The 23040-nt window shown below is 40.9% G+C and overlaps 1 protein-coding gene and 1 long non-coding RNA gene across 4 annotated transcripts in view; one reads left to right on the top strand and one right to left on the bottom strand.

Moving 5' to 3' along the window:
- Positions 1 to 12058, bottom strand: part of SLAIN2 (SLAIN motif family member 2) — a 47137-nt gene extending 35079 nt beyond the window's left edge. Inside the window, exons 1-2 of one of the 3 annotated variants that reach the window (XM_042467909.1) lie at positions 11429 to 12058; positions 1191 to 1339 (exon numbers count right to left, since the gene is read on the bottom strand). In XM_042467909.1, coding sequence (XP_042323843.1) covers positions 1191 to 1339; positions 11429 to 11937 — 658 coding nt within the window. In that variant the 5' untranslated portion in view covers positions 11938 to 12058. The remainder of the gene's footprint in view (positions 1 to 1190; positions 1340 to 11428) is intronic. The other 2 variants (XM_042467911.1, XM_042467910.1) reach the window with 2 other exon arrangements.
- A 2070-nt stretch (positions 12059 to 14128) lies between these two features.
- LOC121930395 lies at positions 14129 to 22861 on the top strand. Its single transcript, XR_006103926.1, has 3 exons — positions 14129 to 14951; positions 16340 to 16443; positions 22490 to 22861. It is a non-coding gene; the product is annotated as an uncharacterized LOC121930395 (long non-coding RNA).
- Positions 22862 to 23040: the final 179 nt, after the last annotated feature.

Genomic DNA, 23040 nt, shown 5'->3' with positions numbered 1-23040 from the left:
TATGCCAGTTTCCATCCACTGAATTTATATGGTATCAATAGACTGAAGGCCATGCATTGCCTCTGCAACCAGAAACAACCATGTATGAATCTCTCTCTCTCTCTCTCTCTCTGCCCTAGCTTAGTCATGCTCTGAGTTCAACCTATCCTCAGCTCAGTGAAACAAAAGTAATAAAACTAGTGAGCTTAGTGCTTCAAATATGATTAGTTATGGCATTAAAGAAAAAAGCAATTAAATTTCACAAAGTGGACAAGACCTAAGAGGTTAGAGGTAATGAGAAAGTAAGTACCTCATAAGGAAAGAAGGGCTTAGCTCGAAGAGAACATCCTGCTAGGAGCATAGGCAGGAACAAGACTGAGGCTCAGGGGGGCTAGCTCCTCCCTATATAGGGGCCGGTCTTTTGTTTATTGTCCCTGCCTACAGGAGCAAATAGGAGGAGCTAAACCCAAATTACAGGAGGACAGGACCCTCTCTGCTGGGAAAATGTAAACTCTTGAGAGTTCTCATCTCAAACAAATTTTATACTTATAGTTAATATGGACATTTAGCTTTTTATCTTTACCTTTCTTACTATCTAAAAATCTATTGTGAAAAACTAGTAAAGTAACAGCAGCCTTCAGAGTGTTGTTTAAAATTACTGAAACACCTAACTCTGATGAGACCACAGGTTCTCTCTAATTCCATCATTTTTTTCTTTTAAATTTCTGTTCCTGATTACATATCTGGACATAAGATATTAGCTCATCTTCTCTAATATATTCTATTTCAGTACCTTACCTTGCCTAAATGAGAACAGTTTTTATTAAAAAGTTGTGACTGAGTATTACTTCAAAGAGCATGAACAGAGATTAATCTATGTGGGCAGCTGCCTCGCCTGTGTACTTCTGGTTGACTAAAAAGAACACTGACATCACAGTCATATGTTACACCATTCCATTTGCTACACAGAGATTTGTTTACTATGAAATTATGCTTCCTCAGGACTATCCCATAGAACTTCCATTCCAAAATCTTAGTTACAATTTAGAGATGCAATATGTATAATACATAGTTAAGCACTTACATTCCCCAGATTTTTAATATTCATGCTGAAGTAGACTGGACTGAAAATTACCTAGTAACTTTTTTTTTCCAAATTAAATTTTGCTTTTGTATAATATATGAACGTAAACACTGACTCGCATACTCACCTGACATTGTCTGTTCAAGCCTGTGAATCAATGACTTTTTGGCACATTCAATATCTGGCGTTGGGTAATCCAGTATTTGTCTGCACCAAACTAATGGACTAATGGATTTTTGCACTGGAGTAGCTTTCTTCTTTGGTGATGTATACAGCCTAATGGAAACCAAAACATGCCAATATCAGAGGCAGATACATAAAAAAATTAGAACCTTGAAGCAGAAGTTGTATTTTTCATTAAGAACAGAGCACAGCTCATGACATGTTATCCTATGTTCTCCTCATTTTTGTTGAAAATAACTTAGCAGCTGGATATCAAAGAATAGGTTCATTCAACTACAGTTGGCCCTGCATACCCATTGATTTTGCACCCACAAATTCCACTACCCACGGCTTGAAAATATTTTGAAAATATGTTTCCAAAAAGCAAACCATGACTTTACCATTTTATATAAGGGAGACCATTTTACTGTGCCATTGTACATAATGGGACTTGAGCATCCAAGGATTTTGGTATCCATGGCGGGTCCTAGAGCAAATCCCCAAAGGCCCACTGTATATGATGAGAGCAAGAAGTACATAACATTACAGCAGGTCATTCCTGCTCTCTGGGGACAACGGTTATCAGGTGGCAATATAAAGTAAGGAAACATCCCATTCTAAAACAATACACTGGATTTGTTGGTTTAGAAAGTATGCAACCCCTTCTAAATCTCATTGGCTGTATAATAGTTTCAGAATTCAAAATCATGAGGTTTAATAAATCCTTAACATAAATTCTTGGGACATGCTTTTATTTTATGAATATGTACACTTATATGCACTTTCCAAAATTGCACAACCAAAAGTCTGTTCATGCAGCAGAGCTTTTGCACCCCCTTCTCCCAAATGCAGTCAAAACAATTTTCTGTGGGCTGGGCAACCCTCAGGAACAACAAGGGTTTTGGCTTTGGAAACTACAGAAGACACCTCCCATTTTTCCTCTTCATTGGAATTGGCAGGAATTGTGCTTTCACTATTTCACTTTTGAGAAACTCCCATCCATCATGAACTAACTAGCTTCTTGTCTAGTATCCCTTACCATGAGAACACACCCAGTGTTTCTGTTTCTTAAAGTCTAGAGTGCATGTCTGACCTTGCTTGCCTTGCCCTTTCCACTGTATAGCAAACTCCAGGAGAACAGGGTCATTTGCACCTAAGAATCCTGCCACTTTCACCTCATTAACTAGGTCATCACTACTGGTTAGGATCAGATTTAAAATAGATGACTTCTGTTGTCTTTTCCACCTTCTTACACACCCCTTACCCTTCAAATGTCTCAGTCTTATTAGTCCCAACTAAAGTAGACTCACTGAATCAACTGTTCACCAATGGTACATAAATCCCACTGATGCACTGGGTCTACTCTAACTGTGTACAGCAATATGATTCTGGCAAACATTTTTAATACAGTCCTTAAAGAAAAGTTAAACAGAATAACTCTGAATTACTGGTATCAGGTAACATCAACGTCTACATTAGACCCTTATAGTTTGAGCCAAACTAGGTGCTACGCCACAGTTGTCTGTAACATTATCTTGATACTTCTCCCTTGTACTATACACCTTGAAAAAGAGCATGAAAAGGCTATGGTAAATAAAAGAGTACTTAATCCTTCCTGTGTCAATTATTTTTCTCCTGAAATCTCTGCCTTGCAAGCTACAGGTCCTACATCTAGCTTCCAGAACCTCTTTTTTGAGGTAATTGTACAGCTGAAGCCAAGAAGACAAGAAAAGACTGTGGGATGAGTAAGTTTCTGACAGAAAAGGCTAGTGAGGGTAAAGATGAGTTTGGCATCAGTCCCCATGTAGAACTTTTCTGTGCTCCAAATCACCTTTGAAGGTGAAGATACCTTCATGATATGAAATGGAAAAAATATCTGGCTAATGTTACTCAGAGCTGCATATAACATTTGGCTTGTTATTAAGATAATGAAAATATGTACAGTACAGTGCGTGTCTATTTAAAGGTTATTCCCACTATCTCAAGTATACTCTTTGGTAGATGTATTTAGGATTCCAAGTTAAATATAAAATGTGGGGGGAAATGCTAGCCTAATTTTTTGTCAAGAGTTAAGAAAAACCAAATAGAAAGTTCATTATCTATTAAAGCCTATATGTAAGAACAATAGTTGAAGACTATAATTTATATTTTATTTTTTAATAACAATGCATTTGCTACACAGTTCATATGCTGTAAACTCAGCAGTTTCAAACAGCAAACACACTGGACTGCAACTGATGTAATGCTTTTTGGGTTTTTTTAGTAACAAGGCATTTCATGTTATCATTGTAATCAAAATAATAATTGCAGCTGTCATTACTTAACAAAGTCAATCCTAGCACAGATGGACTGGCATTGGTTTTTTCTACAAATGTTTTGCTGCTCTTTGGGGCACCAAAGGTCAAAGTAGCATAGAAGGAAGGTGCAACTAACCCATATAAAATGGCACTTCGCTTTTTGTTAATACAATCATCTACAAAAGATCCTTCCAAAAATGAATATTCAAGATTTCAAACAAGATTTTAATATCTGTTTCTCATTTTGCTAGAATTGTTTTCAGCATACTCTTTAGGACAATAACTGTTGCTATAGCATGATTCCTGAAAAGACAGTACAAATGCCTTCTGGATACTGTAAGAGGGAAAATAGCTTTAAGGAAAGAGAAGCATTCATGCTAGGTGCAACACTTTGCAGTGAACTATTCTCTCACACACACATATGCACACACAAATACACATGCCCTTTCCACTTTATGTAGTGCTATTACAAACGGGAAGTGAAATTTTATAGGTACTGTTACTATGTGATGTACACAACATATTCAACACTGAAGGTGCTTTATTGTGACACCAAAATCAAATAAACAAAACAAACAGTCCTGTGTTGGTGACAAAAGCATTCACTGCCTTTGTTGTGGCATGCCTAAACAAGCTCTGGTGCAACCCACTACTTCCAGAAGTCACACAGGTAGCTGAATGAAGTCTACCTGTGTACAAGTCCAATGTCACATGATCTCTAATTAAATGCCCCTGTTTCTGGAAGGCCACATAGCTGGAGAGCATACTCAAACAGCAGAACCAAGCCAAAGGAACTATCAAAGCAACTCCAGGATGAAGCTGTGCAAAAACATCAACCAGGGTTGTTTTTTTTTTTAAGAAGTCGCAAAAGATGAACATTCTTCAGAAATTGTTAAATTCATTATTATACAATCAAAAGAATATTGATCAACTGCAACAAACCCTAGAGAAGGCTGTCCACTAAAACACAGTGACTAGATGAGGAGTGTCAGAGAAGTAACCACAAGGCTTATTGTAATTCTGAAGGAACTGGAGGGATGTGCAGCTGAGATGGGTGAACCCATCCATTGGACATCTGTCACCTGTTGTGATAATGGGGCTGTTCCTATTATCAGGGCGGGACAGCTGAGGGAATAGTCTTTATTCCCTAATAACAGAGTTAATGATGTGGTGAAGTTAAGTTACATTTCGATAAGGCTCAGAATCATGACAAGAGAACAACTGCCCCATGAAATGGCTAGTTAGACAGAAGTGTGAACCTTTAAGATCCTTCTCAGCAGAGGTTATAAAAGCCTTGGGTGACTACGAAGTGAGATAATCTAAGAAACAAGAACAAAGGGATACCTGGGGCAGGGGCTCCTGTCCCATCCCAGGGGAAGATGGTTGACACTGGACAGAAACATGAACATCAAGCACTCATGATTCCAGTTAGGTGTGAGTAGAACAGGAGAATGTATTAACTAGTCACATCAAGAAGTTTTGATTACTTTATTGAGTTGGCTGAAAATGATCTAGACTAGTCTGTAACTTGACAATTTCCTGTTTGCCCGAAAGGAAAGGTGCCCTTTCATGAAGAGAGACATCTTTTGCTAATGGAGATTTCCCGCTTAGAATAATCCCTTTCCTTTTTAAAGTACTTCTTCTCTCACACACTCCCTTACGTGCCTTTGCTTGGTTTCATCTCCTCACTTGGTGGTGGGAGATCAGAGCTGGAAGAGGCCACAAGGGCCATCCAGTATAACTAGCTCTGCAGCATCAAAGATGGGAAGCACAGTACAGAAGAATCCCAGCCATATCCCATTGTGTTGCTGTGCAAGAATTAAAACCAAAAGGTAGTGGCAGTTAGACAGGTGCCTTCAAAGGGTCCCACTTCTGCTGAAGCAGAAAGAAGGGATACATGAGGCTATCATACTTGTATGTTCCACAAAGCAGGGCTTCATGGAAAAATAGCGAGAACAAAGTCATTGCTGAAACAAATGCATGTCAAATCCTGTTTGGAGTTGGCCAAAAGATATGCAGGAGGCATGGAAGACATGAAGAAGTTTCTTTGCTCGGATGAGATCAAAATCAACTTTTCTGATCTTCCTGCAAAATGTTATGTGTGGCACAAAACCAATAATGCTCACTGCCCTGAGAACATCATCACTGTGGTGAAGCACTGGAGTAGCAGCATCTTGTTATGGGGATTCTTTTCCTCAAAAGATACTGACAGTCTGGTCAGGATTGGAAGCAAGATGGTTGATGGGTCTAATTACAAATAAATTCTACTGGAAAGCCTGATTCATTTCTGCAAGAGGGCCTGGGACTGGGGTGGACATTCATCCTCCAACAGGACAATGATCTTAAACACACATCCAAAGTAACACTTGTAATGCTTTGGACATATCCTAATGTATTTATCAATTCAAGTATCATCTGATATGGACAAGCATGAGTAGATGTGATAGAAGATGATCAACATGGCACTGGACATTGGGGATATGTGAATTGCATGTAACCACAGTCATAAGGAATGGCATGAGGAGGAAGCTCACAAAAAAGAGCACAGCTGCACCTCCCCCCCTTACTCTGGATTTCTGACAGGAAACAACCTATGGATGAGTTCTGTGAGAGCAAACAAGACCAAAACCCTTTTTTATCTTTTATGTATCCCTCAGTACTCCATACCTGTCTTCTTAGTTTTGGGAATCCAGATCTTGTCTAAGTGTTGTAAAGTCCAGGAAGCACCATCGATCACAATTAAAACTTCTCATTTTTCCAAACATTCAAACAAACCCTTCTGAGGTTCCATCAGAAGGAATCAAACTTTTGTTTCCCCACAGAACACTCATGGATTAAGGATATAAATATAACCCCCCAAAATGATACCCTTTTGCTACAATTGTGGCAGCCTGCTTTCCCCAAAAGCATGACTGTCATCCTCAGGCTTTTGTCTGAGTCCTTTGTTCCCGTCTTCTCCTGAAACCCACACACTCAAGCCTTGAGCCCCCATTCTTCCTGGTTTTCCATGGACCTTTGTCTTCAAAAAAGGTATTTTTTGCCTCAACCAACCCTCAGTTTCCATTGTTCCCTTCCAATTCTCTGTATTTGTTAGCTCTGTATGCTGCGATCTGAATGTGTTACTTTAGTGTGTATGCCACTTTTTATTTTTCTTAACAAACATATGTCCAGTTCCCTCATGTCTGGGATCTCCATAGCGAGCACTCGTATAGCTGATGATGGATCCTGCACATCACATCTCTTGCATAGCCAAGTTGAGTGTGTCACCAAATTAATTCAAGTAGATTGCAACTGCAAGTGGAAGCTCTACTAGCCTCACACATTTAGGGTAACACACTGGACTGGTTTAAAGAGAAGAACCTGGATGTCTTAGAATGGCCCTGTCAAAGCCCAGACCACAATGCAATTGGGAATTGCAAGACTTGAAAGCTGCCATTCATCAGTGGTCCACATCCAACCATCATTTTAAAAAGAAGCCAAAATCTATTTTTGTGCTGAATCACAGGTGCCTATGCGTACGTTGTCCAAGATGAGTGGTAACAGAACATCATCACACAGATTTTTCTCTCAACACTAGCCCAGATAGTTTATCTTTTCAAGTTTACCAAATCCAAACTTCCTAAACAAACACATATCCTGGAACACAGTTTGCCCTCTGAATTTAAATTCCAAAGTTTCTGATGTAGTCCACAAAACTTGCACAAAAATGTGTACATATATGCAAGTTATTTCTTTTTCTTAAATGACCATGAAAATATTTCATTTATTTTTAAAAAAACCACTTAAAATATATATACAGTCAGCCCTTTTTCTACATAGATTTTGTATACATGGATTCAAGCATCCATGGTTTGAAAATGTTCAAAAAAAGTATAAATTTCAATTATCAAACCTTGATTTTCCATTTTTTTTATAAGAGACACCATTTTGCTATGATTATATTTAATGGGACCTGAGCATCCACGGATTTTGTTATCCATGGAGGATCTTGGAACCAAACCCCAGCGGATGACAAGGGTCCACTGTATTTTTAAAAATGCACATAACAATACATATGTTTATTTATTAATTTAGTGTATTTGTACCCTGCTCTAATGAATATAAAGTGTGAATTTAAAAAAATTGCAAACTAAAAATGTCTGTAGCTGTGACAGAACAAACTTAGCACTGGAGAAATGAGGACCAATACAAAATGAACCTTGACAGAACATCCATCTCCACCTATGAATTTAACTTGATGGAATGCATTTCTGAATAGACAACAATTCTCTACGTTGTCAGAGAATTACAAAATGAAGTTAAAATAAGCCTACACACAACTCATTTCACAAGCATTAAATTTAATGCAGTGGTCCCCAAACTTTCAGCTACCACCCCTTTAATCTTGGGCAACAACCCTAGTTCCCCCCCATGTATATTTCTTGATATTAGGTCTACTGTCCTACTGCAAATTCAAAAACAGCCACTCTCTTTCCAAAAACCAACCCCAGATACTCCTTCACCCAAGACATGTCTTTCCCACACAGCTTCAAGTGTCCCCCACAGACATGTACAAACATTATTTCTTCTGTTACCTCTTCTCTCAGCCAGTCCTATGAAAGAAAACAGGAGCAGCAGAGCAACTCCAACCTGCCAGACAAGTCCCAACAAAGCTCACAAAGCTTAAGCAGGGTCCCAAATTTGAAAGCTCCTTTTTGCTGATGCTTCTCCCCCACTGCCACATGCTCCAACCCTTTGCTCCAGTCAGTCAGTCCCAAAATGGTGCTGCTCTGAGCCATAAAAGCAATGCACTGTGCCGAAGCCTCACAAGAGTTTCCCAACTGTTACCATCTCCACCACCAATGAAAGATGTGGCTAAGGGAGTGAGCTTGCAAAAGGGTATTTAATCCCATACCTCATTAGATGGATGTACACATTTTAAAATGAATGTGAGTTATACAGCATGCCATTACAAATCTAACCTCCAGTGTTTTCACACTGAGGGTGGCCACTATTAGGCATGTGGATTTGCAAGCTCTTCACTTAGAATTCACATGGGAACTGTGCCAAATTAATTAATATCACCAAAGACTGTTCCGCAACTATGGTAACACCTCTGCAACCATAGCACACTTTTGCTGAGGGTGCCCTACTTCCCATACTGTCACCACCACCTTCTAGAAATATGGAAGACTGCCTTATCTGAACTTCTAAATACATCCAAGAGCAAGAAAAATTGGCTTGTCTACATAGTTATGTGAAGGCTCTGTTGCTCAAACACTCACATAGTTTTGGTCAAAAGAAAGTTGAAGGCACAGAACCACACATGCCAAGCAAAAGACATATCAAGGGAAATAATTACTGTGAAATACAGTGCTCCAACCTGCTTGTAGTATCCGAGGGAGAGTAGTATCCGGCTTCAATCAGACATACAGTGAGAAGGGCTAGGAAAGGACCTCTCCCTGGACAACCAAAGATTCTGCTAATCTGGACTGCAGCTCTGGAGATCAGGGTTCAATTCCCTGCTTGAGCATAAAAACCCACTGCATGACCTTGGGGAAGTCATGCTCTCTCAGCCTCAGAGGATGGCAATGGCAAACCCTCTCTGAAGAAACTTGCCAAGAAAATCCTGTTAGGTTCACTTTAGGGTTGCCATAAGTCAAAAATGGCTTAGAGGCATACACCAAGAACAACAGGTTGCAGCTCTGTGGGAAAGAGCATGTTTTGTATGTAGATAGTCTAAGGTTCAATCTGCCAATATCTCCAAGAAGCTCTGGAAACACAGCTGCTGGATACTCTGGAGAACTGCTGAAGTGTACTAGCTAAACAGACTAATGATTTCATCTGGTGCAAGGAAACTTCCTATGTCCCATTTCAAGACATTATAGACCAATTCTTTATGTCGTCTCAACAGCTCAGAAGTAGATATTATATTACCGAACACACACAAACCATATTCCTTTGGTTATAACTTTGCTTCATTCCCACAATCACAACCCTACTAATCTTTTCCAGCTGCCCTACTTTTGGGGTTGTACCATATATATAATTCTACTGCGGACACACTACTTCCAAAACCTTTTTACAGAAGCAATGAACTGAGGTTGTGCCATATCCTGTCTGCTTCTTGTGCTGCATCCCTCATAAGGATTACTTTATACGGCACCTTCTCTACTTCAAAACACAAGTATATCACATGAGTTATGACTGGTTAAGGTACATACATATTGTAGTTTCTTTGTTAAAGTTTGCACAAGCGCCAAATGGGAAAGGAGTGCATCACCGTCTCTTAAATCTATGCTGCTGGTTCTCTTTTTGAATTGAAAGCCAAGGTTATTTTCTATCAGCACCACAGTGGAAAGCCTAAGATAACGCTGTTTTGACAGCTGATGGACAAGGTTTATTTGCCCGTCCTCAGTCCCCATTTTGAGACTCTCTCTGTTATGAATTCTGGAGACATGGATGGGTCTAGGCCAGGGTTCAAGGATCCTTATAAAAGCCTGGTCCTGTATCTTGCAGCTTCTTTACAGCCATGTTCTCCCTTTCTTTCAAGAACTCTTCACGCTTCCTAAAAACCCCAGCTCTCAAGATAACAGTATATTGAACAGTCAGGGAGCACCGCCCAGCAAAAGAAAAGGCTTCTCTGCTAGGATTCTGGGTTGCTATATAACAAGAAAGAAAGGACAGCAAAAAGTATATGGAAGCCACCCAGCGCTTAGTCCTGTACGGAGAGGACAAAGGGAGCCTCCGTTTCCAAACCCTTTCCCTGATAATGAAACATTTTGTTCAGCCTCAATGGATCAGAGAAGCCCAAAAGATAGGAATATAATAAAGGCTTCTCTCCCTAAAGAAGGGTAAAGACTACAACATGGATTTGCCTAGGTTTTTAGGGCCGGTTTGAGCCTATAAGAGCGATGTTTTTTTGGATGACTGGGTGATGTCATGTATTAGTAATGCCTCTGCTCCTCTTTGTGTGTTGTTTGGTTTCTCTTTTTGGTCAAGGCCTTGGCCAGGCAAAGGCATTTGCTTACTTACTTACTAGCCTGTGAGATAGGGCATCCATCCAGGAGCCCAAAGGGAAAGCCCAGTTCTGACACTTCCCTTGGCCTGAGGCAGTTGGGGGACAATAGCTCCCTACAATAGGAACAGGCACCCAATGTCTCCTGGAGCACCGAAGTCAGGAAAGAGGGGGCCTTAAAGCTTCAAGATTACACAAACACACAGCCTTCATGGCACAGTTGCATATATGGGCACCACAATGCCATGCAGCAGCATGTAAATCATTTGGTTTCCAGCCCCTGCGCCACCTGTACCCCTAAATAACCCCTCCAGAGTGACCAGAGGTCCTCCTAACTGCAAAGGAGGACAAGGCACCCCAAAATGGAGGGGGAAAATGTAGGACATGATGACAGGAGTTGGGTGGCCATCTGCCACAAGGGATGCTTTGCTTGTGAGTTCCTGCATGGCAGAATGGGGCTGGACTGGGCAACCCTTGGGGTCCCTTTTCCAACTCTGTTGTTTCCCTTTCAGGTCTTCTGAGGCTTCTTCAGGCAACATCTCCCCTAAAAAGGCAGAGGAGCCTGCTCTCTCCATTTCAGGGCTCTATGGAGCAAAGCTCAAAACACTCGTATAGAAAGAAGACTCATGGCCATCCTGGGCAAAGGGTTATGTCCGGGAAAAGGAGGACGCCTGGTCACCCTGGAAAAGGGATGTCAGGGGAAAAAAGGGCACCTGGCACCCCGAAAAGGAGGCCATGTGAGCACCTTGAGGGAGGGGTGTCCGGGAAAAGGAGGACGCCTAGGCACTCAGATTACAGATTGTAATGGTAGTTGTACATAGGAGTGCGTCCGGGAAAAGGAGGACGCCTGGCTCCTCCGGAGGGGAGAAGGAGCCCTCCCTTCCCTTCCCTTCCCTTCCCTTCTCTTACCATCCGGTCTCGTCCTCCTGGCAGCCGGCCAGCCTCTCCAGCTCCTCGGGCCTGAGGGGCTCCACTTCGTCCAGGAGGCTGCCGTTCTCCCCGGAGCCCCCCGTCGCCAGGCGCCCTCCTCCTCCTGCTGCTGCTGCTCCGTTGTCGTCGGCGGGGAGAGGCCTCCGGGGCCCGGCCTTGGGGCTGAGGCAGCGGCTGTCCAGCCCCGAGAGCGAGGGGCTGCCGCTCCTCAGGGAGGGCGAGGAGGAGGAGGAGGAGGAGGAAGAGGAGGCCGAGGGTGGCGTCAGCAGCAGCGGCAGCGGCGGCGGCGGAGAGCAGGCTCCCGGGGACCCCCCTGCTGCTCCGGGCGCGAGGCTCCTCTTGGGGCTGCCTCCTGCCCCGGGTCCTCCGGCGGCGTTGGCGTTGCTGCGAATGCGTAGCTGCTCGTTCTGCTTCTCCAGCTTCTTGACCAGCTCCTGCAGCTTCCGGACCTCGGCGTCGGCGTTGAGGCTGGAGCCCAGGTCCTCCATGGCCCCCGGCGGACAGGCAGACAGACACACGCCAGCCAGCCAGCCGGGCTCCCTTGGCCTGGCCCCTGCCCTGCTTCCCTTCCTCGCTCCTCTTCGGCACAAGAAGGAAGGCGCCGCCCCAGGGCGCCCTCTACATGGCCCCCAGGAGAAAGGCAGCCGCCGACGCGGGGCAGGGAGGGAGGGCGGAGGCAGGCGGAGCTGTTGCTAACCAGGAGAGGGCACGCCCCCTCCCTCCCTCCCTCCCTCCCTCACGCGTCACTTCCGGCCCCCCGCCTTCCTTCCCGGGGGGAGGGGAGGGGAGGGGCGTGGCGGCGTCAAGAACGGCGGAGGAGGAGGATCTGCCAGCAGGGGAGGAAGGAGCCAGGGCTGGTCTGACGTCTCCCTCACAAGCAGCAGGCCTCCGGGGAAAGGAAGGAAGGAAGGAGAGGCGGGCGGGAGGGAGGGCATGGATATATTACATGTATATATGTAATAATCAGTTTGTATTTATATATGAACGGTGTGTGCCTACATACATATATACATATATATATATATATATATACACAGACACGTACATATAGACACAGAGGGGTCCCTTGCTTGCTGGAAATGTCGAAAAACGAATGCCAAGTGTATTCCTGTCAAGAAGCCGGGCTCCGCCAGGGAAAGGCAGAGTCGATCCATGGGAGGAGGCACGGCTGGTTTAAATGTCAACCCAGATAGATCCAGGAAAGAAAGGTCTAGACTAGAGCGAGATGATCATCTCTGCTGAGGAGGGCAAGGGCCGTAAGCGTCCTCCCGTCCCAAGGAGGATGGAAGACAAGACCAGGAAGGACAGCAAAGATGGGAGTCAGGAAAAGGACTGCCTTGACACAAACACATCATCATAGATAAAGAGGAAAGGAAAGGAAATAAACACAGTAGTCTTCAAAAGGAAAGCATAAGAACCAGGGATTGGGATGATCTTCTTCACAATGGTTCAAGGAATATAAACTGAACGTTTAATAGTAAGAAAGGTTGTCTGGGAAGAGAAGAAGGAAAAGAACTGCAAACAGACTCAGACACTCGGCATAAACAAAAACGAGGCATTCTCTTCGGATTCATCAATGGCCCATCCTTCTATTCCTCCTTTCTATCCATTTTTCCCCACTTAATTTAATAAAAATTTTATACATACATATATATATATATATATATATAAGCAATCATATATATATATATATATATATATACTATATATATGAACATTACATCTATATATACATATAAACACATACATTACACACATATACACACACACCATATACTCTTAATATATATATATATATATATATATATACATACACATCACACACCATATATATTTATATATATATTCTCTCTATACATATATATATACACACTATAGATAGATAGATACACACACAAAAAAACACACCATATATATATATATATATATACACACACACCATATATATATACACACACATACACACCATATATACATATATATATATATATATATAAGTTTTATTTCTACCCCACCTTTCCTTAAAAAATGATCAAGGCAGGTTACACGATATATATATATATATATATATACACACACACACACACATACATATACACACACCATATACATATATATACACACACCATATATATATATATATACACACACCATATATATAAACACACCATATATATATATATATAAACACATCATATATATATACACACACCATATATATATATACACGAACACACCATATATATATACACAAACACACCATATATATATATATATATATATATACACACACAATGTATATATACGCACACACACCATATATATATATATATATACACACACACCATATATATATATATACACACACACATACATACACACACCATATATATATATACACACACACATACACACACACCATATATTTATATACACAGACACCATATATATATATATATACAGATGATCTACCAACACACCCATTTATATATATATATACACACATACACACACACATACATATGCACACCGTGTGTGTAATCACACCTACACACCATTTAGCAGAAAGGAGCTGTGACATTCACCTGCTTCCTTATATATGTATATATTTATAATTAATTTTGAAAGTTTATTCAGTGTAAGGTAACGTTAAAATAAAATAGTGAATTAAGAATTTTTATATTTGTTAAGTAGACTTTGATGTGATTTCTGAAAGCTTGTAAATTTGTGTATTTATATACACACACACCCCTCTACCTTTTTGGCTGAAAGAGACTGTGGCATTCACCTGCTTCCCCATAGATACATAGATATATATATAATTTTGCAATTTAACATAATGTTAAAAATGAATGAGTGAATTAAGAAATTTGCATTTGTAAGAAGACTTTGATGTGATTTCTGAAAGCCTTGGGGTTGCCATCAGTCTTAAATTACTTGAAGGCAGGCAGCAACAAGAAGCCATTAGATGCCCCCAATGTGCCATCATGGCTACTTCAGCCCCACTCATTCTTGATTTTAACATTTTTGGAGGTTGTTGTTTGTGAAGGAGTTAAATTTAAGGAACGGCTTTGGTTGACCTTTTTGGTCTGTGTTCAGGAATGAAATTGTTGCATATGGAACATAAAAGTACTGTATGTTAAGAATAGACGCATAAACCAGGCTTGCAAACAGCTACACTCCACATTAAACAAACATCTCCTCCTCATATTCAACAGCAGATCAGAACCTGCAGGGTATCTGAGCATGTATGGAGTGCCTCATCCTGCAGTGTCTGGAATGGCAGACCCAGGGGCTTCTGGGTCACGCAGGCAGAATGAAGTCCCTGCACTCCTAGTTAGTGTTTTCTTCTTTTATTTTATTGCACGTAACTAGTTGGTTGTTATTTCCTTCTCTTGGTACAGATCCCTGAGGATATCCCTGAGGTTGCAACCTGATACGCAGTTCATTAGAAGCAAGTCTCCTGAGAATACAGCAAAACATTTCTCACATATGATGAGAAGTATGCACAACTCCAGACTTAGAATAACATAGTCAGAAATGGGGCCTGGGAGGAAGCCATGCCTAGATCATCGTATCTGTCTATATGATGTAGCCATGAACTAGGCAGCATCAGACCAGTTAGGAAACATTGACTTCACCCTTCCTTGTAAAAACTGGCACTCAGAAAAGCTGAGGCAACATTTCTAAACTAGAAGACTTTCAAAATTATACCTAATTCCTTAATGCTTGGTTTGCTTTCTGCTTAATATATTCCGTTGGTTTATTTAGGGCATAACCAACTCCTGACAGCATTTGAGCCTGAATAGTTTCTTTAATTTGGGTAGGATTCCTTCAGGCAATTGGTCCAAGCTTATACAAAAAGGCACTCTGCTTGTTTAAAACTGGGTTATGTCAGTCTGTTTCTTCAGTGGTATTTTTTTCAACAAAATTATTACAAGTAAAATATCGCTTGTAGTTTACTCTGTTTATATGTGAAGCTTGCCTTGGTGGTCTTTAAAAAGGATGAAGACAAATAGCAAGTTAAATCCCTTCGCATCTTTAATTTGAAGTAAATCCCAGTTGTTTATACTAAGGGTTCTACCTTTAAAATGTGGTTAAGATTGCAGTCTTAATATTTAAAATAAACGTACTTTATATAATATATAAAGTAAAAAGACTTGGAATAGTCATCTATTTTGTTTCTCCTTTTGAATGTCTAATTCCCCTCTTATATTTTCTTCCATTTAGTGTTTGTTCCTCCTTCCCCCAGATATGCTTTTGAGAACAGTAAAGAAAAGACAAAAGCAGGTTTCTGTATAGGCTTTTCGTTTTCTTAATCATCTTCTTGCTGCCCCACCCTCTCAACCACTCCTAGACCTGTTCTCTGAGAAGAAGTTATGTCTTCTGTATTCAGTGAGACTTAAATCCAGGTAAGGAAACGTAAGGGGAAAAAGAAATCAAGGTCTTCAGACGCATTGCCTTAATATACATTAACAAGAGTTACGGTAAGAAAAAAGTCTGCAGTCATTGTCACAGTTGCCTCACAAGACTTCTCTTCCAATGGTTTTGTGGCAATGTCAGCAACAAGTCTGTCTACTAGTACAATAGTGTCAGCAGGTAGAAAGTTGTTACAGGTGTGGTTCATTTGGCGTTGAGAGCTCATTGGAAAAGCAATGTTGGCAGCTGAAAAGATGAGCCCTGGCTAGTGTGACTTATGTGGAATGATTTCAAAGTGAAAGCACTGCCTTAAAAAAGTGTATGTGTGAGCATAGGTGTGTGTACACACACACATATACACACACATTTTATTGTGTGTTGCTGGCCCTGCCCTCTTCCCTTTCTCAAACCTTATCAGTAGTGACTGTTCTTCATTCATTCCTGAATTCTAGTTTTATTTTCCACTTGCAGATTGCAAGGTGACTGTAGAGCTCCTGTCTGAAACGTCTGGAGGTGGTTTGCGGATGAGTGAAGGCAAACAAGCAGAAGCTTAATCCAAACAAGACAGAATGGCTGTAGGTGGAGAAGTTTGCTGATCTGGGTAGAAAGATTCAGTTGTTGCTTTGAGGTGGAGATATGCTCCCTTTGAAGGACTTGGGAGTGTTTCTGAATTCAATATTCTCTGGTGGAAGGAGCCAATTTTATTTGTTATGTCAGCTGTGCCCTTATAGCAAAACAGATCTAACATTTATGCATGTATTTAGTTACATTCAGACAGGACTGCAGTAATGCACTGTGTTTGAAGCTTTCTTTGAAGGAGATAGAGAATACAGATGCTCAAATTCCTTGTTGAGTCTTAACAGTACTTCAGTAACAGTTCTGACTGCAGATATATTTCCAAGCCCAGTTCAAAATTGATTTTGAATCATTTGGATCCCAGCGATTTGAAACACTGTTGACACCCATACAAATTGCCTAAGTCTTAAAACCATTGTTAAAGGTCATACTAGCTGGCATATTATGAAGGTCTAATCCTAGTGATGGCACCTGCTCTGTTGCAATTATGGCCTGAACCTAGCTCAGTAAGCCTAGCTCCATTTGTTGTTTTATATGAGGTCTTTTTGGAGCTTCTGATTGAAAGAGTTATATTACATATGGATTTATTACTCGTTCATTCTAAAATTCATTTTACAAACAATTTGTGGTTTTATGAACTTTAATGTTGATGTACCGTTATATATTTTATACTGTAAAGTTCTTTGAGAAGATTGCACTCTTGAAAGGTGACTTAACAAGTGCATGAAATAAGCCATAAAAGTAAAAAATAGAGAAGTCTTGACCTAATGCTGAAAAGATTATACAATCTTGACAGTCTAGAAACAAGCTGCCTTCATACTCTTTCTTTTGTAATTAGCATACTACTGAGTAAGGATATGAAGTAGGGACTTGTGTAAAAACTTAGATACAGGCAGGGAGCAAGTCAGTCTGAATGTAGAATTATTATTTCTGGATAAGCAGGCACTGATCCTGGTTGCAGACCAGTAATTATAACCCAATTTACCTGGAACTAAATCCTACCTTTAAAATGGCCAACAGTGTTTATTCGTTTGTTTCACTTTATTTATATCCTACATTTTTCCCAGTATGATACCCAGTATTCTTGCAATGAGGCAAGTGACTGACATCCCCCCTTCCATTCAATCTTCATATTTTGTTCATTTATACAGTAGGAGCATGTGCGTGTTTTCAGCTGCCTCCCTCTCCAAGGAAAATAATTATAGTCGCTTTCTGTTTTCACGGACTTAGAGCCTGTGTCTCTTGCCCGTTCGTGGGCAGCAAACGGAGGGGGACAAAATGGGAGCCCCTGGGCACAATGGGGTTTGAATATTGGCGATTTTTCATTTCCAGAACAGATCCCCCACAAAAACGGAGGGGCAACTATATACTCTTTTTCCCATTACTGTATTTTCCATTAATGAATTCCAACCTGAGCATCCAGAGCTTCAGAAGCTAACAACATCTTGGTATGGTTTCTTGGCACTGTAATATTTTTTAGCTGTGTTATTTAACAGTCAATTAAGAACTTATGATACAGTATAATTATTACAGTTCATTCATATTTCCATGTGATCTTTCATCGGGTTTCTTTCCTGTTTCTCTTGGTTAAATCTGCTGTATTGTGTCTAGTTAAGCTTAGCAACCAAACCCAAACAACTGTCCTGTAGCTGGATATAGCACAGCAGAGAAGTGGGAGAGCGTGGAGTATTTCTTTCCTTCCCCTCCTGAGATTCTCTGCCAAGAGAAAACAATGCAGAGTACAGAAAAGGAGCACTTCCCTTAGAAACTGAGAATACCTTGGAACATTTTGTTGCAGGTCCTATAAGCCCTGTTTTCAGATCTTGGGCTTTCCACAAACCCCAGCACTTTGGGTTGCACATGGATCCTGAAGTTGTTTCTGAGTTGCAAGGGGCTCAACATTGGCAGGCAGGTTGTCATTAACTTGACCTAGTTGCAAAGAGAGGACAAATTATTTTGCCCATCCATTATCATTCAAATACCCATATATAAGAAGTTTTTCACAAGCACAGTGTGAACTTTGAAATACCTTTAATGCATTTAGGAAGCTTAGTCCCAAGTCAATTTTCCCAGTGGTGTTGCTGGGTTTGTGTGTGTGTGTGTGGACTGCAATGGGTGACAGTCCAGAAGAAGGGTGACACACAGTCACCTCTTACCTCTGTGCCATTGCTTTGTTTTCCTCATGAGAATAGTATCATGAGGAGAACGACACAGTGGCACCAAGGGAGCAAAGTGCCCCCTACCTTGGTGTCATCACTTTGGTACAGCATGTGACAGCAAGGGATTGTGGCCAGCCCCCCATGCTGCATGCCACTCTACACATGAGTAGAATGGTGCACAGCAGGGAGAGGGGGCTGAGCACGCTCCCTCCCTGCCATATGCTGCTTTCTACGTAAAATGGTGTGCAGCAGGGGGGCTTGGCATACTTGGTCTCCTCCATGCGCTGCTCTACATATACAGTAGGTAGAACAGCACATGGTAAGGAGGGAGGCTGGGCAGGGAGAGAGCATGCCCAGCCACCTCTCCCTTCCATTCACCCTTCTACTGACATGTAGATTGGCGCATGGCAGTGGGGTAGGTGGTTCCCTTTTGGTCCTGCCCCCAGAAGCTCCACACCCCACACCGGATGACACCTCAGGGGGTGACACCACTGAATTTGCCAAAAGTAGATTGCAGGAAACCTTTATTATTCTAGGGAAGTCTTAACAACAGTTACTGTCTTAATATTTCTCAATGCTTGATCATTTAGTTTGCTTCTGTCTGATAATGCCTGAATGGTCAAAACTACATAGGAGTATTGTTGGTTCAGTTTTGCCACATAATTTAAAGGGGGGAGCTCACCCCCTTTAGCTTACATTTAGTCTTAGCTAGAGGTTTAGGGGCTTTGGCTCATGCCCCTTCGAGGGGTCTATAAGGCTGTGGATTCAGAGGGATGTAGTCCCCAAAACTCCCTTCCATTCTCTGCTTGCTTTAAAGCTGCCTTGAATCCCATTGTAGGAAAAAGGCAGGATGTAAAATAAATACGTATAAAACTGAAAGTGCTCTATCTGAGGAATTGGGTTCAGAAAGTCCAGAGCAGAAGCAGCAATTTCATGTATTAGGCTGATACATAACTTTAAAATTCTACCCTCTTTAGGATGGTTGAACTCATTGGACAGCTTGGGCAGATATTTATCAGCTTTTAGAACATGAATCATATAGCCTACTACACTGAGTTGTGTGAAGGATTTGTAACTGTTGCAAATGCTTATAGATTATTATCTTACAGGAGTGACTCTGGAAATGTTATCAGCTCTCTTCTACAGCCTGATGTAGCTTCTTGGATGAAAGGGAGGGGATGAAATATGACAGAATTAGAGTTCTTCAGTTGTATACATCATTTCAAAGTACAGTGGTACCTCGGGATACGAAATGCGCGGGTTACGAAATTTCCGGGATACGAAAAAAATCCATTAAAAAAAACTGTTCCAGGTTACGAAGGTTATTTCGGGTTACGAAAAAAAATTTGGTGCTTTTCGGCGCTTTTTCGCACGAAATCGCGGCTTTTCCCCATTAGCGCCTATGGCATTTCGGCTTGCGAATGCTTTTCGGGTTACAAAAGCGGCGGCGGAACGAATTAATTTCGTAACCCGAGGGAGCACTGTACAGGGTGTGGAAAATGTGCACATTAGGCAAATAATTTGTAAGATACACAGACACCTTATGCAATGAGAAGCTATCATTCATTGTGCTTTCTCCATCTAAAATAGATAATTTGTCTTGGATAGTATTTCTATATTTCAAAACAGTGACATAGGAATGGATACACTGAACATTTTGGTTGAAACTGTGCATTATCAAACTCATTTGGATAAAGAGAAACTGATCATTCTGACTTCAGTAATGCCTCTGAAGCCAGCATAATTTCCAAATTGTCCAGATAACATTTCCCTTTTAATTTACAGGTTTAACAGTTGTAGTATAGGCCCAGTTTCACTGATATGGAAACAAGTGTTTAGAAAGTTTAGCAATGATTCTGCTGATGTTTCACTGTTTTCTTTCCTTACAGGACCATTTCAGATGTGGGGGACTTTCTTTTGGAAAGGACACATCAAAATCCTTCCTTTCATGAGAAAGTTACATTATCAGGATAAGGATTTAGCTACAAAGTGTTCTCATATATGATACAGTTTTCCCATGGGGATATTCTCAAACAAGTAGCACCTATGTGCCTTCTAAGGTCACTGCATTCTGCAATTACGTGCCAGTTTTTTGCCTTTCAAGATGTTTTAGATTACTTGTAAAGACACTGTTGCCTCCCAGCTATCCAGACATGCTCATACATGCTCCTTTAGATCTGTTATGTGATTCAGAAAAAAAACAGCATCCAAACTAGCTTTTTAAAAGTCAGATCTGTTTTAGTTTTCTTTTTATCCCCTGATACTGCATTTACTCAGATTATTGAGCTGAGAAAAATGGGACTAATGTTTCCTTTGGAATTTCATGCAATCATAGAGTTGGAAGAGACCTCAAGAGACCTCAAGTCCAATCCTCTGCCATGCAGGAATGCACAAAGCACCTCTGACAGATGGCCATCCAGCCTCTGTTTAAAGACCTCCAAGGAAGGAGACTCTACTACACTCTGAGGAAGTGTGTTCCACTGTCGAACAGCCCTTACTGTCAGGAAGTTCCTACTAATGTTGAGGTAGAATCCATTTCCCTGTAGTTTGCATCCATTGTTCCTGGTCCTATTCTTTGGAGCAACAGAAAACAAGCTAGCTCCCTCCTCAATATGACATCCCTTCAAATATTTAAACAGGGCTATCATATCACCTCTTAACCATCTCTTCTCCAGGCTAAACATACCCATCTCCATCGCTCCTCATAGGGCATGGTTTCCAGACTTTTCACTATTTTGGTCACCCTCTTCTGGATACGTTACAGCTTCTCAACATCCTTTTTGAATTGTGGTGCCCAAAACTGGATGCAGCATTCCAGGCGAGGCCTAACCAATGGTACGTGCTGCTGCACCACCGTGCCCAAACCCCATTATAATGGTGGCACTTAGTCTGGAACCCCCCCTTCCCAAAATCCTGGCTATGTCCCTGCAGGAGTTCTCAAAGAGTTTTGGCAGTGGCTCTGTGAGATTACTTCTGCCAGTTCTTTTAATACCCTTGGATGTAGTTCCTCTGGCCCTGGAGATTTGAATTCATTTAGATTAAGCAGGAATTCCTGCAATGCCTCTTTACTTATTCTGTGCTGCATTTCCCCTACTGCATCATTTACTCCATTTTTGCAGATTGAGCACCCTTTTTTGTGAGAAGACTGAGGCATAGTAGGTGTTGAATAATTCTGCCTTTTCTCTGTCCTCAGTTAGCATTTTGCCACCCTCTCCATGCAACTACCCTACCATTTCCTCCTCCTTCCTTTTGCTATGAGCATACCCCGCAAAACCTGTTGTATTATTCTTAACCTCTACAGCAAGCCTGAGTTCATTCTACACTTTAGTTTTCTAACTTTCGCCCTACACATGCTAGCTATATGTTTGAATTTCTCTTCTGTGGGTTTCCCCATTTTTCCGTTTCTTATACATGTTCCTTTCAAAACTTAGCCCAGTTGAAAGTTCTTTAGCCACCCATCCTGGTTTCTTGTGACACCTTCCATTTTTCCTCCTCACTGGATCTGTTTGAAATTGTGCCTTCAATATCTCCCTTTTGGGAAACTCCCATCTGTCCTGAACTCCCATCTCTTTTAATATTCCTAACCACGGGATCGTACCCAGTATTTTCCTAAGTTTATTGAAATCAAAAGGTGACTACAAATACTGTATCTGTATCTAAAAATAAAGATCTGTAGTAAACATGCATACTTTTGAGTGGCAAAAATCCTAGTACTTTCTAGATTTGCTGCATGGTTTTTATCATGTTACTATGTTTTTTGTTTTGTTTTTAAATTCTGTTAAATATTGCAGAGTTCTGCTGCAATTGTAGATTTGACCCTGTCTTTTGGTAAATATTCAGCACCACTTAAGTTTTTAACCTTTTCTATGCTGTTTGCTTTTTAAAGAAATTCTTACTACAATACATGATGACTGCCGCTATACCTTTGTATGCACAGAATTGGAAAGAGAATGTGGTTCCAGTGCAATAGAACTGGCTGATGAAACTAAATGACTTGGCAGAAATGGACAGGTTGACAACATTGATTAAAGAAGGGATACTGTCAAATTTCAAGAAGGAATGGAATGTATTGATAGTTGAAAAACTCACGGGGGGAAATATTAGTATTGGGTTTCGAGGATTAATAGCATTTCATGTATAGTAGAAGAACAAGCAGCAACTGGGATGTAGTTAGTCAATGTTTGTATATGTTTAATCCATATTTATGTTTATTGCTCCTTCAGATATTGTCATATCTGATTTTATTCTCTTTAATTATTTTTACTGCTTTTATTAAATCAAAATAATAAAAAGCCAAAAAAAAATACATTAATGGTCAAGATTGATATGTGTTCCATTAAAAACATGTATGTTCTAGTTTATAAGGTCACAATATCAGATTATTAGAGACTGACACAATAGTTCCTAAGCACTCTCTTCCACCGGACAGAAATCAGT

Source organism: Sceloporus undulatus, chromosome 5, assembly GCF_019175285.1.
Source record: "Sceloporus undulatus isolate JIND9_A2432 ecotype Alabama chromosome 5, SceUnd_v1.1, whole genome shotgun sequence".
Taxonomy (NCBI): domain Eukaryota; kingdom Metazoa; phylum Chordata; class Lepidosauria; order Squamata; family Phrynosomatidae; genus Sceloporus; species Sceloporus undulatus.
This window is presented reverse-complemented; position numbering and strand designations above follow the sequence as displayed.